The sequence below is a fragment of the Poromitra crassiceps genome, assembly GCF_964638095.1.
Source record: "Poromitra crassiceps genome assembly, chromosome: 10".
Taxonomy (NCBI): Eukaryota; Metazoa; Chordata; class Actinopteri; order Beryciformes; family Melamphaidae; genus Poromitra; species Poromitra crassiceps.
In genome coordinates this window covers 17,165,030-17,180,996 of record NC_139631.1, presented here as the reverse complement: position 1 = coordinate 17,180,996, position 15,967 = coordinate 17,165,030, and the positions used below count along the sequence as shown (strand labels likewise).

General features: G+C 41.4%; 1 protein-coding gene across 1 annotated transcript; it reads right to left on the bottom strand.

Moving 5' to 3' along the window:
* Positions 1-7,313: 7,313 nt before the first annotated feature.
* On the bottom strand, positions 7,314-14,979 carry cdo1 (cysteine dioxygenase, type I). The gene is made up of 5 exons (XM_083644761.1): positions 14,772-14,979; positions 13,188-13,265; positions 11,453-11,610; positions 10,562-10,731; positions 7,314-8,305 (listed from the first exon to the last, which is right to left on the bottom strand). Exons 1-5 carry the CDS (start codon positions 14,939-14,941, stop codon positions 8,276-8,278), a joined length of 606 nt encoding a protein of 201 aa, XP_083500887.1. The 5' UTR covers positions 14,942-14,979; the 3' UTR covers positions 7,314-8,275.
* Between the last annotated feature and the right edge of the window lie 988 nt (positions 14,980-15,967).

Sequence of the window (15,967 nt, the reverse complement as noted above, 5' to 3'; positions counted from 1 at the left end):
ACCACCGACTATCATCCATGTCCACTGATCTGGGAACATCTGTACACTGCTTTGGTAGTGCTGTAATGTTTGCAACCTTACACTTGGAATAGAGAAGGACTACTTTAATGAGTCATAACTTTCATTATTGCAGTTTGCATAGAAATGCCAGTAATATGTATTGGGACACGCTGGGTGAGGTCAGAGGAAAGAAAGAACAGAAGTTGTTTTAGAAATAGAAACAGTTTCTCTTCCCTCAGTATTGCATGTAAAAGGAACTGACACTGACCGGCTCATGGAAGTACTGACTAAGCTGGAGTCATACAGGATTTTGTCCTAGTGTGAATATTTAAGCAATATCACACGAGAGGGAGTGCATTGTTGGCTAATATTGGCACTGCTGTGATTCGGTCGCAGGCACGAGGCCGCAGGCCGAGTGCCGTATTGCCCTGTATTGCATGTATTGTACAATGGTGAGAACAGCCCGTGAAAAGTCGCAATGAAACGCTGTGCAGTACTGAGTGCGCTTTCACTCTCAAACGACCGCACATCAGCACATGAAGGACTCACCAAACTTGTTTTTACTGAAAGCCGTTTTTACTTCTCAGCCCTGATTGCCTACTCTGTGCTGCTTTTAATCTCTCTCAATCATGCTCTCAACACAACACATTTACTTGGTGAAATGACTAAAAACGAACAGTTGCAAATCTAAGTTTATAGCCTACCACATGGGTCAAGAAATGTGGTGAAAACACAGCTCAGTGTTCAGGGTTCAGTGGCTCGAAAGCAGCCATGTTTGGAGAGAAGCTCGCGCTGTTAGAAAAAAAATCAGGCACAACGCGAGCGGCCGCTGGAGCTAGCGAATAACCACGCCCAACAAATTTACGTAATTTGACGCGCCCGCCCCTCGCTCCACCCCCGCGCCCTTCACGGCAGGGTGAGCATAATTCAGCCTTTAAGGCTATGCTGAATTATTAAGCCGCCCGTGTTGGTGCAACAGGCGTAAGTCCATGGTCTTATAAGACCGACGTAGGAGTTGCATAGTTAAGACCAGTTGGTGCAACCGGCCCCAGGTGGTTTCCGCAGAAGAATGTTGCTCCCCCTCGTCCTCTTCTGATGAGCATTCATAGTTAAGTCAAAAGTTATGTTAGGAAAAAAATCCATCTTTGGCTCTCGGTTACGTTTGTTTTGTTGATTACAGCAGCTGTGAAGCGGAGTGATATAGCCTACCCTACACACAGTGAAGCGCCAGTGCATTATCGTGAAATATAGGCACTCGTAAGATCCCTCTTGTCCAATCAAATTGCTCGGCCGGAACTACCTGTTGTATAAATTATGTATAGATATAGATATATAGATATAGATATATATATACATATATATATATATACATATACAGGTGCAGCTCATAAAATTAGAATATCATGGAAATAACATGGGCAAGTTATTTCTTTAGGCAGTAATTAAAGCAAAATTATTCCCGACCAAGTATTGCGTGCAGGCATGAACATAACTTTTCAGAAGATCGACATTTCTATTTTGAAAATAGCTTTTTGTGTGTGATATTTAATTTGTTGAAATACTGTCTTGGGGGGTTTTATGAGCTGGAAGCCAAACTTATGCAAAGTTAAACAAATAAATTCTTGAAATAATTTACTTAGTGTGTAATGAATCTATAATCTATGAAAGTTTCACTTTTTGAAAGGAATTATGGGGAACAAGTAACCTTTCCACAATATTCTAATTCATTGAGCTGCACCTGTATATAGATATATAGATATAATATGTATGTGCCAAACCAATTAGTTTGTATTTACAAAAGCAAGATTGTCTCATGTTCACACCACTTCTGGACCTGTGGGTAGAGAGCAATGGCATGTAGCTTATGTCATTCTCAGTACAGTATTAGAGTACAATGGACAGACATGATACACAATGTTGCCAGTACTGTGTGTGATGGAGTGTGTAGTGTATGAACTGAATGAGCGTTTCATTATCATGTACTGGGGCAGCGTCGATAAGTCAATTGTCAAGGTCCTGTCCTGTCGCCTCCCTTTGATGTCATGTCAGATTCAGTAACACAGTTAACACTTATCATCACAGCACAGACTCCCAGCATTCCACCAATCTCAGCCAGAATAAAGGAAGGGGTTGGAAAAAAGGAGGGTGAATATTGCAATAATTATATTTTTATCTTACTGCCATACCTAGCTTCTGTAGAGAGATATGATACTGTAGAGGGGTTGTGTCTACGTGGTGTACATGGCGAAGAGGACTGACTGAAAAATCATTTTGACCAAATAGCAAACACCACCTGAACAAGCGCAAATACCTTTCAGCCCACGGCACAGTGGTGTGTGGACATTCAGCCTCATGGCACCATGCCTGCTCTCACCACCCACATGCCTCTAGTCTAGCCACTCCACCTTAGTGGAGGTCTATGACCTTCCAATCCCTAGCTACAGCCTCTTTTCCCTAGCCCCGCCCCCTTCCTTGCCCCCCAGCCACTCCACTTTGTAATGGAGGGCACCAGCAGCAGCAAGATAGATCCCCTGTGGAGTCCAGACACTGGTGGTGGTGCTGGAGGATGACTCTCCTGAGACTGATGAAGCTGAAGCTGATGAAACTGCGGAGACGGGGAGGTGGAGGATTGGTGCACGGCGTCAGCGGCATGAAGTTTGGCAGGTTAAAGTGGATAGAGAGAGAGAAACACATTTAAAAAGACAGCAGCGAGATGATTGGCTACCAATGGAGGTGTGTCGCTGTGCTATTGGATAGATGAGAACAGCTGATGCAGATTGCAGCTGCTGTGAAAAGCTGATAGCCCATTGATGCCCAGGGAAATGACAGCAAGGAAATTCTGAGTGAGCAAGCATGAGAGATGAGTGACACGATGGTATGAGAAGTAAAACTACAGCATAAGCACACAAAAGATAGTCTTCCTGTTTGAAATTTCACTAAGCTCCATGAGCAACACACTGATGACAAACTATGGGTCTCAAAGTTTTGCCACCTTAGCTGCTCAAATTCTACTTACCCAGTGTCTGTGGGGGTTTTTTTTCTTCAAAACCTTGTGATGATCACCATTTTTTTTTAGAATGCATCACAATATCAGACTTTGTCATCAAATGAAAGTAAAGGTTGCCCTGGAAACTTGCCCATATAGCTCTGTCCATGGATATAGTTACTGTGGTTATAGGCCATTTTATTACTTATATGGTTATAGCCCATGGTTATAGTGGCACTAACCATGGCCTTCTACAAAATAGGTGCGTAACTGGGCAATCTGGGCTGTGCCATCATCATTACATAACACTGGCTGTGGGCCATCCCATGACTGACCGGGTACAGAGGAAACCAGAACAGGTTCATTTAACAATCCCGCCTCCAATAACACGGTGTTCTTTCATCAAAGAGATGATGAAATGTACCTGTAGATGACGTACGTTTGTTGTTTGCAGGACTCACAATTTCTGTCAATAAAGAAGCTGGATCTTGGAGGGAATATATCCCAATAATGAGAGATGCATGCAGGCAGTGTAATCCAGGGTAATCTCACTCTAAACTATGTATAAGATTTCCATTTTGAACGTCTCACAATGGGTATTGTATTGGCTGCCTTTGTCTACTTTTGGAAGCCACAACCCCTCTCGAAACTTCCCACGCTTCTCTACTTGTGGTCACTGCAGGCTTTCTTTATCATTGGTGGAAACAGAGTGAAAGGAGATCCGAAGATTTTCCTTTCACTTACTCTTCTATTGACATACAGCTAATTTGGCACATCGAATCAAATTCAAAAACCACAAATTGCTCTGTGCATTCCTGACTCATTCATAGTGTTATATGTGGTCCTTGGTCCTTGGACTTGATATTGATAACTCTTGTGTACCATGGTCACTAAATTATTCCTGACAGTGGCAACACTAGCTAAATACCGTAAATTCCGGACTATAAGCGCACCTTTTTTCCCGTTTTTTGGCCTTTTTTGGCCCCTGCGGCTTATTCACCTTATTCTTTGCCCACACATGGACGCTTCCGCATTACGTCATTTTGTAATAGTATTTCCGTTTTGACTTGCCAAAAACTCCGCAGGCAAGATGGCTGCGCACACTCCGCTCCTAAAGTGACAAAATTACTCCCCCATAAACTAACATATCTTGGCCAATACGTATGTAACATACAAAATAAAACAACCCGTAATATCTTAATTTTATGTAGAATGCAGAGGACATGTAACTGTTTAGTTAAACTTGCATTCCAGGAATATTGTGCTCTTAAGATGACGTTAGTGGAGTCGAGGCTGTTGCGTCCTGAAACCCACTAGCGTAACCTATGTGCGATTCGAAATAACGCATCCGAGATAGAAACGTTATGAATATAGCCACGTTATAAACAACAAACTAACGCTGGTGATCCGTATGGAAACAGTGTTACTCGAAATGGTTAAAAGTTATTATCAATTTGGTCATTCAGTGGCATTTTACTGCCATATAAGTTAACATAACTAACTAGTGGCTAACCACAGAAGCCACAGAAGGCAACAGCGCTGAACCGGAAGAACAAATACGTTTGCGTTGAACGCGGAAGAGAGAAAAAGTGGGCGTGGTGAATAAGGTGAATATAACGGTGCGGCTTATCTATGGATTTTTTCAAAAAAAAAAAAAAAAAATCTCTCTTTTTTAGCACTCTTTCTAACTATAAATCCACTTCTGTTTTAATTTCCTCTCTTGCCCTCTTTTCACCACACTGTATGACACTGTATGACACTGTGTGCACTGTAAATAACAACACAGGTGGTGTTGTGTTATGTTGTTTTGTTGAAATGTTAATAAATGGGAGCATTACATATGGTAATTAAACATTAAAACACAATAAAAAAAAATACCATTAAAACACCCGCGGCTTATAGTCCGGTGCGGCTTATATAAGAAAAAAATAGTCAACTTTGAAGGTGCGGCTTATACACCGGTGTGCCTTATAGTCCGGAATTTACGGTAGGTGTAATTGTCAGTGGACTGGGTAAATTATTAATACTCTTGTTGCTCTAACCCTAATCTATTGATTGGTAATGGAATGGCAGGCACACTCTTGCACGTCTCTCTTTCTCTTATCTTTCTAATACACTATTAGCAAATTAACAATGCATTTGTTTGCTTGCCAAGCGGATAATAAATACCTACCTACTGCTATCAGGGTACATTTAACCTACTAGCCTGGGTGAAGCCAGCCTTCAACGTGACGTCACAGATTATGTACATGGAGGTCACGTGGAGGCTGGTGCTGTTTCTCAATGTTAAGGATCCTTCCTTGGCAGGATGGGTCTTCCTACAGAGGGCAGGCAAGAGTCCTTCCTCGCTGGCTAGGAAAAAGCGTGGAAGGACCCACCCTGCCAAGGAAGGAGCCGTAACATTGAGAAACGCCGTAGGTTTACCCAGGCTAGTGAGGTCACCATTAACCATATGTATTTATTTGTCATGGTAATGATCTATTGATCTATCAATACCCCCCCCCCACACACACACACACACACACAAACCAAAGTACACACATACACACCAGTGACTGTATATAGCGCCATTACTCAAAATGGATGGCAACACGCATGTGTTTGCTTGCTGGTGCCACACAAATAACTTACCTGTTCACACATTGCTGCAGTAATTGTATTTGCTTGATTACAGTATTGTAGGGATTGCAAACATCTACTTAGACATCAGTGAGATACGTTTGAAGCTAACATTTAAGATACCGTAGCCTCACAGTCACCCAGCCTCCTATACCAACACACACACACATAACCAATTATTTGGGTGTTTGACAATGCAGTGTGCGCTGTCAAACTGTTCAACTACTGTACACTAGCCCTATACAAATGTCTGTTGAATATTCAGCCAAAGCCTTTGTCGACATGAAATTACATGAGTTTTGGCGCTGCATAATTATTATTTTTTGCATGTTTTTAGCGAGGGGTTCTTATCTGGAGGAAGCATGGGGAGAACATGCAAACTCAGTTTGCAGTAGGCAGGCACTGAGGACATGGGAATGGGGACACACCCTCAGCGTCCCCCAGGTGGGAATCGAACCCAGGACCTTCTTGCTGTGAGGCAACTGCACTACCACTGCGCCACCGTGCCCTGCTCCATACATGTTTGTAGCAAAGCATGAATAATTTTTTGTTATTCAGTATTAACAAAATATTCTGATTACTTCTTGATAGACAATTTTTATTATTATTATTATTATCACCACTATTACTACTGTATTACTATCTACTACTATTACTATTACCTCCCATCACAGGGACAGCTTCTACCCAACTGCTATCCGCCTCTTCAATGAGACCCGAAAGCCCCCACGGATCAGGCCCCCCCATGCCCCCTGAACAAACGTCCCCCCCTTCCCCCATGGACATTATCCCACGGACACTTAAAGGACTTTTACTTGACATCTTACATGGACATTATCGGACGGACACCCCCCCATTATCACTTAAGGCAGGGGTTTTCAAAGTGGGAGGCGGGCTCCAAGCAGTTTCAGTGAATGGGTGTGAAAATTACTTATTACTTAAAATATCATAGAATAGCCTAAATGTGTGTGATTTGATTCAAGGGAAAGTTCAGAGATACGTAGTTTTGGGGAATTTTACAGTTTTTCCCAGAGTCAGAAACTAATAAATGCCTTCAGACAGACCTTTTTATGTATGTAACAGCAATATCAGGCTATCTTGGCTCAATTGGTTAGTGTGTATGGGATCAAATAACATAATCATGATCCCATAGGCATCCATGATTTGAGAGAGCGGGGAAGGGGGGTCCTTTTTCCAAGCTTTGTCTGGGGGGAGGCCCACAGTCTCAGACTTTGAAAACCCTTGACTTAAGGACTTACTGGACATTTTACATGGACAGACCCCACTATATGTCACTTTGAATTTGAAGGTTGTATTTCTCTCTGCTCCATATTCTGCTGTAGACCCTTTTCACGGGGGCCATTTTGTGTCGAAAAGGCAGGGTAAACACAGGTGCAAGCAAAACACTAATGAGGGTTTCCAACTTCCACGATTGGAAGTTGGAAACCCTCATTAGTGTTTTTGCACCTGTGTTTGGTCACCTTGGTCACCTTTTGCCACTGTGAAAAGTGTCTATTGCTTGATCGCTGCCCTGCATAGGCCTACTGCACAAAGACGAATTCCTCATTTGTAATATGTTTACTCACTATGGCTATTAAAATAATCTTGAATCTATTATAATATATTATCAATATACCAGAGACATACTGTATCATGTAGGTAATATACCATAGAGACAGAAGACAACACAACACAATTTTCTGTGAAAGGGTAATAATGTTTAATGGTCTATAGTCGTGGCCAAATTTATCATTCACTGTATCATAGAAATCATGCATGCAACTGACAGCGCTATAAGTGGTGCTATGTTGCCGAACTACAAACTATATAAATACAACTACAATCGAAACAACAGGCCAAAATCCTGAGAAAAGGTGAGTCTTGTCCTAAAACACAGTCTACTTATACAAAATCTTCCCTCCCCAAGACTCTTGGTCACCTAATGCTTGAATCTGAACACATGTACTGTAGGAGTGACACGTAGCTTGCTGATTACAGAATACTCTGCAAATAAATTACAGGCATTGCACTTTTACAAACAACACATCTCGAAAGCTTAACATTTTTGCCAAATGCAAAAGAACATCGCAATTTTTCTAATTAGACTGTACAAACACATTTTATGCTACACAATGTTCAACAGGTGTTAGACAATTTCGAGTGGTACAAATCAACAGCAAATACAGCTATAAAAGTGCTCCATTGAGCGTGGAGCTGTTGATCGTAGAACGTTTTCCTTTTCTTGAGATATGTAATCGAAGAGAAACGCCGAAGTTCTATTTTTCCCTCTGAAATGCTCACGCTCTACAGCTATGGGCCGTAACAGTACAAAAGTGTGGTTACACAGGTCATGGACACACAGGAATGTTGTTATTGGCAAATGGTCTCCTCAGGCCTAGCAAACAAAAGGCAGATTCAGTCCGTGGCGGAGGCTATTCATGCATTCGTCCTGTGCTCATCAGTATTTGCCGAGCTCGCACTGGGCAGCGATAAAGCCATTCTAATTACTGGCGTGTCCTTTTGAACTGGCCCGCTCCTGATTTTAAATGGGTTGCTTAGTCATAGTAGGTCCACATTTCGCCCCCCTCTGCAGTTTCCCTCCACTCAATTTTACAACATTGTCTTCATCAATGCAACTGTCTTCATCTTCTGCCTCCTCCTTTAGTGACCTTAGTTGTTCTCTTGTGAGATTGTGGTCTCCTAAGAAAAGAGTGAAAACAAACAGTGAGTTAGACCAGGAGCCCAAATCTGGTAGATCAGTGATTCCCAAACTGTAGTCCGGGGACCACTGGTGGTCCACGAGGACCCACCTGGTGGTACTCAAGAGCCTTGATGAGGACACGGTTGCGTACCACTGCTTTAAACCCTTGGTTTGGCAGTCTTCCATTGTCATGGAAGACTGCCAAGTGAGGCTTGTGATTGTGAAGATCAAAACCAAGGCTTTAAAGAGTCCGTTTACCATCATAATCTACCCAATCTGTTCTCCTGAGAATCCCATTGAGGAAAAACAACACCCCAGACTTCAAAACACCTATTGATAAAAGGCTTATTATGGAGGTAAGCAGGTGGAGTTCATTGTGCACTCTCACACTATCTTATCTTATCTCCTATATGGGTTGTGTTGCAATATACACTAGACAGCAGTGTGTTCAAGGTAAACTTATGCAACTAATTTTTCCGATAAGGCCACTGTTGTTGGCCAGGTGTCCAAAACGGGTAGATGTTCCCTGTACTGTAGGTGTTCTTAAGCTGAAAAAGACCAACCAGCATCTTGGCCTGAACATTCAAAATATGCTCTCACATGCTCAATAAATGATGTTCCCTGTGGAATACAACATTCCAGTTGAAACATCTGGCAACAACTGGAAACAGATTTCATGACTATGAAATGGAAACTTTCTATTGATGTCTTAAAAGTCTTGGGTGTTGCTATATACAGTACAGTAGAGCAGGGCTTAATGAGAGTGGCAAGATGCTATAAAAACCACCAGCTTCCTGCTCACAAAGCAACAAAGTCTTGTTTCGTTTCTAACATTTGTCCAGGTACGGTTATCAAAAAGCATTAAGATCTAAAATAACAGGTGTGCGCTTGTGTTTTGCCAAGCTGATACGAGTAGCTAGACTGACTCAAATATGATCTTCCTATCTTCGTTTAACACTAAACATTAACTTCCGACACCCTGCATTCCAGTGAAATCTAGCACATTATGACACTTTCTCCCATGAAAGCTGTTTTATAGCTTTAGAAAACACGTTTATCTTTGTCAGTGTGTCTCAACTGCCAAGATAAGCTCCTTTTAGTCTGAGAATGATCTCTTCAGTGTCATTCCATGAGCCAGTCTGGGAGAAAATACTAGTCACGGTTGAAATAATATTCCAGAATATTCTCTTAACCTATGCTGTGTTTCAGTGTCAAGTCTACCTTACCAAGTCGACTATGGACTTTTGAACACAGAGACTTATGAACTGACTATATATAAGGATCTTTATGACTCGAGCAAACTTCATGAACTGCATCGCTTCTCCTCTAAAAGAGTGAAAGCTTGAAGTTTTGTCTCTTTCGTTATTAACTCTGTTGAGAGTATTTTAGCCTGTCTTGCATGTAAAGTCATCAATAAGGTAGTGTTCTGTATCCCATATCTTATGTATTGCCATGAGCACTATGTTCGATTTCCTCATTCTGGACTTCATGGATTTTAAGCGACAGAATTTGTCTTACAAATGACTGAAGTCTCAGGATGCTCTCAGACTGGGTCCACTTGGCTAGTTTGTTTAGAAGCAGAGTACATTTACCCCCTTGTCATAGTCACTTTTGTGAACGCATCCATTAGTGTGAAAGTGAAATCGTGACCTGTTCCAAAAGAAATTAGCGATCTGGGCTCAACTGCAACCAAGACGTGTTTTGCTTCCCATCAGTCTGAGACTGAGCTCGAGACCAGCTCCAGATAAACATCAGAAATGTAAACAGACCTAGTTACTGCCTTGGTCTATCTTTAACTATTCACACAAACCCTAAAAGAACATCATGTCATGAATCGTTCATGTAATCCCATACCCCCCCACCCCTATTGCGCCAAGTCCCGCCCTACTCCGTCTCTGATTGCCATACCCTGATATTTTACCCTAACCTTAACCAATCGTCACTCTTCATGCCTAAACCCAACTTCCTCATGCCTAAACTCAACCCACTCTTGGCCAAATAGGCATGGGGGATAATGCAATCAGAACAGGACACTTGGCATCTGTAGTGTGTGCAGCCAAACATAACGGCTGTACAACATACTTAGAACAAGAAACACTTGGCATTTTTCAAAAACATGGATCAAGCCGTGTCTTAGAATCATTTTCTTTTTCAATGGCTATTTCCATTGAAAAGTCTTAGTTTAATCCACTGCTTAATCTTAAATTGGCCCCTCAAGTCTAATAATACTGTAGAACTGTGTAAAGGTTCCTTACAAATGGAGTCCTCTCGCCGTATTTGCTCCAGAAGGTCATCTTGACAGTGTTCTTGTGTCCCGTCCGCTGGTCAAAGGTCTGGCAGGTCTGGAAAGGAGGGCTATACAGGTGCAAACTGGCTGCGCACTCTGTATGGCTACCGTTCTCCACCCGATGCAGACCAATGGAGTCTAAGATATGCCAACACATGCACGCGCACACACACACACACACACACCACATATCATACATTTAGAAACTACTCAAATGCCAAGTATGCAGAGAGATGTGAGATTGGGAAAGGGGGGGGGGGGGGGGCACAGGGTTAGGTGTACCAGCATGTTACTGTGTTGCAATAACCAAAAGCTCAGACTAAACATACAGTACAGGAGTACCAGGGCTCTGTGGGCTTTGGGCCAATATTTAGTCAGCAGTGTTGGGCAGAGACCTGAACACCATGCATTGCAAAGTCACATAACGTTACATCACTTACTACAGGGATTGAACACTTTGGTGACACTGCAGACAGACAAAAATGATACTGTATCTACTGCAATGTCGCACACATTCACCACTAGTGCTGACTGGACGTGGGGCCAGTCATGTTAGAATTGTAAAGAGATACCTCACACATCAGCATTGTGTCAGAAAGAACATAATGCCCATAATGCAAAGTGGGCCTGTGTTTGTTCACGTGCACTGAAGGGAATGTGTCTGTGTTTGTTCACGCGCACTGAAGGGAATGTGTCTGTGTTTATCAGCATAATAAGAAGCAGTCTTGACAGACGCACACATGGCCCCCAGACACAGACACATTAATGAGACTAAGTGGTATTAAGGAAGGAAGGTGAACGGAGCACTTTTAATTGGAAAGGCAGGAAACAACAATCCACAGCTAGTCTGCTGTCTCACCGTTTATGTAAGCACATTGGTTTTCCTGTAGGATTCTCTGTGACTTCTGGACCATGTCCCCGTGGGTTTTATTTTCCGGCCACGCAAACAGCGTCTCCTTCAGCTGGCCCTGCATCAGCTTCATGAAACAGTGGGACTCTGTGTGGTCGTGGATGCTACTGCAAAGCGTTGAAAAGAAACACGAGTACACAGTGTCAGAGTTTCCGCTTAGTCAACTCAACTGGCAAATGTGCAGTGCTGCTAGGCAGTAATGGCTGCTTTTTGGGACTCTTTTTTCAGGTTTAATGGTAGTCTGTGAGAGGATTATGTTTCGTTGAGCCTTGCTTGGACCCAGGAACAACATTCAATGTCTATCTTCTGAAGTATACATCCTGACGAAGACCAGAGAGGTTGAAACGCGTTGCGTTTTTGTACCCCTGTGTCTATCCTTGAAAATGTACATTGTTTAACTGTTTCAGTAGACGTGTGCTTTACTTCGTAATTAAAATGTGTCTCTAAGTATCCAAGAAGCTCCTTTTTTCTCTTTTCTTATCTTCTCCAAGTCAAAATGTTGGATTCAGTCTAACGGTGAGATCTTTTTTGGTCCTGAGAAGAGAAGGACTGTACATAATGTGGATGCTACAAAATGAGTCACAAGCTAACATCTACTGTAGGCTGGTGGGAACTGGGAAGGCCTTGACACAGGAACAATATTGCCTGCAGTATGGATGGTTACCCTATAACAGAGGTTCTCAAATGTTTTTCAGCCAAGGACCCCTTACAAGGTAGAAAATAGTGCTTGACTTTTAAATTGATAGGTTTGTTGGATTAGAATGTAATCCATGAACCATTTTCGATTTAAAGCATAACATATTTCCGTTGAACTATGAAGCTTTTGCAACAAAAAAAAGATTTTATTTTTATTTTCCTGAAAATTTTTCGCGGACCCCCATTTGAGAACCAATGCCCTATAACATCTAGGGACAAATATTGCAAATGAGCTTAGGCTAGAAATGTTATGATATATGACATAAGACTGTTTCCTGCAAATGCTCTATGTTTATGTATCTGTCCCTATACACATTAAACAAACAAATGTTTCTGCTTGTACAGTTTTACAACACGAGATCATATCAAACCTGACAAGACTTGAGTCTGCCATAGCTCTCCTTTCTGTCTCAACTGCAGCAAATGTCAGTTCAGGTGACAAAGTGGCATTAAGCTTTACAACGTGGGGCACGTTCACGCTCATGCTCGAGTATGGCCAAATGTCTATTTATACAACCTGTCTGTAGAACATTGGACTCTCTTATCTGTATTATTAAGAGGAAGCAGCATCGTTATAATTGCCAGGGGAAATCACTTTATAGGAACATTAAAAAATGCTGTTCAATTTGGATAAGACTAATGATGTCATGTGCTTCGTGTTTCAATATGGACTATGGCCATTTTAATGCCTCTATTAATATGTAGCCTATTTGAAAGTAATGAGCTGGCTATAAATGACGAACCCTTGACCAGAGAAAACAATTTTACTATTACATTATTGCAATACAATACCAGGTATAAAACTATATTTAGTTTTATCAGAAATCTCAGTTAATTGGACTATGGGTAGGCTATGAGTCCATATTGATATAAGTTAACTTTTGCAAATTATCATTTGACAGATAATCTATTCTACCAATAAGGAATACTTTAATGAAATCAACTTAAATATTATCTTTGCTTGTACTGTACAGTATGAACATCTCACCTGCCATGACCTTCTCCCCAGCACAGGATCATGAGATTGAACTTCCCATTGCCTGTATCGACCAAGTTCCTTGTGTACCTGCGAAACACAAGGAAGGATTTATTAAAATGGTCAGAAAGACACAACATCATGTCCTCTATACTTGTTATTGTTACCCTGAAAACAAGACTGGAAGACTCGAGTTGAACTTGAGAGCTGACGTGAAAGGTTGTGTAGGAAATGGAAAATGTAGGTGTTTTGGTAAAGCTGAGATGTGAAACAAGTAGAGACACAAGACAGCTTATCCACTAATTCATGTTTGGAACCTTAAAGTCTCACTAAAGGTCTGAAGGCCTAAATCTCAAAATAAGTAGCAATATTCAAGCCTCTCCAAAACAGTTGTTTCTTTTGTAACATGTATCCTTTCATAAGCTGTAAGTTGTTATTTATCTGGCAACACTAACAAGACATTATCATCAGTTTATTTGATATATTATATATTTTATTTTCTCCACAGATGACAGATCTGCCTATTTTAAGTAGGTTAGAAGGTTGGGGTGGAGGGGAGTTGTTCAATTTCGCATGCACAGCTACTTTTGCCAACAGGCTACATATCTAGTTGGCGTGTTGCCAACACCCCAACTAGATATGTATGCCTTTCCCTTTGGCAAACTTGTTCCCTGCTCGTAAATCATATAGACAATCTAGGCTACTTCATCGCATATCGGGCAGCATGGTCTGCCGAGTTCTGCTCTGTGCAGTTCCGTCAGCCCCTAAATATTTTTGGAAGCAGCTGCAGATCCCTGGTGGGCGACGGTCAATCACGCGAGTCACACCCATGGTCATGGTCACACCACAAGCATACGATTTGCGAAAATCAGCGGGTGTGTGTCCGTTCTTAATGCTGATTGGACAGCCCTCCACCCACCCTCCATTGATCACAAATCACAACAAGGGGACAGGGAGCTCTGGGGAAATTGGGATGGAAGTTATGAAACCAAGAGGCACTTTGCAAAACACATTTTCAAAAACTATCACTGTATGTTTTGTTATAAATAAACAAATAACTAATGCTTTTATTAGGCTATAAAACATGGCTTCGCCTAACATTCATGTAAACAAGTCGACCCCCCCCCCCCCCATTCTCTCTCTCTCTCTCTCTCTCTCTCTCTCTCTCAGGCGACCTGTAACAAAAGCTTCTCAGTTGCAAACGACTCGCATCTTTTAATTCAATTAGCCTTTAATATTGTACATGGGATGGATACAAAATAAACAGAATTGATTTGTTTTAAGAATTGATTTGTTTGATTTTAAATGCAATTTGTGGAAACTTTAGTGGCACTGCAGACATTGCAATGTCATACATTTCAAATAGCCCAGAATTGGGCTACATTGATATTCAATGCCAATTATTCTAGGTTACACAGTGATATGATACTAAAAATAAGTTATGGGCCTAGTGGCAATAAAAACATAGCCTATAATGGTAGCCCCAAAATGATAGGCCACACAAAGAGTGCAAAGTGCATCAGCTTAATAAGCATGCACTACATGGTAATATGCAGCCTGCACACATGAAGCAGAATCATCATTAAACTGTTTTACCTGTACTGGTCGAATTTGGCAAATTTCATCCATTCCTGCGGCTTGCTCTCATATGATTCCATGATAGTTTGAACCTCCTCCACATTGATGTTGTCACTTTCAAAGATCTTGTGCAGCATCTTTATCAGGTCGTCAAGGCTCTCTGGCTTCAGCAGCTCGGTTTGCTCCATGTCTGTATTGTTGGCTTTGAGATTTCTTCTCCACTTTTCTTTCGTAAAAGCAAAAGGATTGTCTAACGAACTTTCCAGAGCTGTACACTTTTTTATAGCGCCGCAATTTGGGGGCGAACTTGCGTGTCGGACCGTACCATTATGGGAAAAGGGGACGCCCCTAAAATAATGTTATTTGAGACAACTTCGTGTATGTGCATTATTAGATATTGCTTAAACATTTGCTAACACTTTCCATAGACTTATGCATTTCCGGTTATTATTTCCTCTAATATCAATTTTTATGTTTATGTTTATGTTTACCAATGTAGCCATTCATTTTCAAATTAAGAACTTGGACTAATCCTTTTTGAGCACCACGTTGTCACCCTCCCCTTTTCTTACTTTGGAATTTCCTATACAATTGGGCTTTCTTCAGACACTCAACAGTGGTTTGTTAAAAAATAAATATTGTAAAATAAATAATAAATATTGTAAAATAAATAATGTGTGTGTGTGTGTGTGTGTGTGTGTGTGTGTGTGTGTGTGTGTGTGTGTGTGTGTGTGTGTGTGTGTGTGTGTGTGTGTGTGTGTGTGTGTGTGAGAGAGGGGTGTATGGAATCAATAATGTATTGAGATTTGCTGGCAAGTAACACCTGATAGGTTAAATATGATTAGCCTATAACCTGTTTGGGTTGCATTTAGGCAACAAATTGTAAGGACATACCTTTGCTTTTTAAAATAACATTGAATATATTTTCTTAAAATGTCCCATAGGCTGCTTTATGGCAGTGCGTTTATGGCAGTGGTTCTCAAAGTGGGGTCCAGGGACCCCCAGGGTTCCTGAGGGTTACAGAGGGTCCCCAGCAAAAGAGGGAATAATTTATTTTCACAATAGTTCCATCCATAAGTAACACAATGACAGAATGTGACTATTTTGGTCATGGTTTTTATACACTTGTTTGAGAACCATGGGTTATATTAAGATTTTTTAAATCTTCAAATAGCAAATATTTAAATTTATTTTTCAGTCATATTTGTTCATCT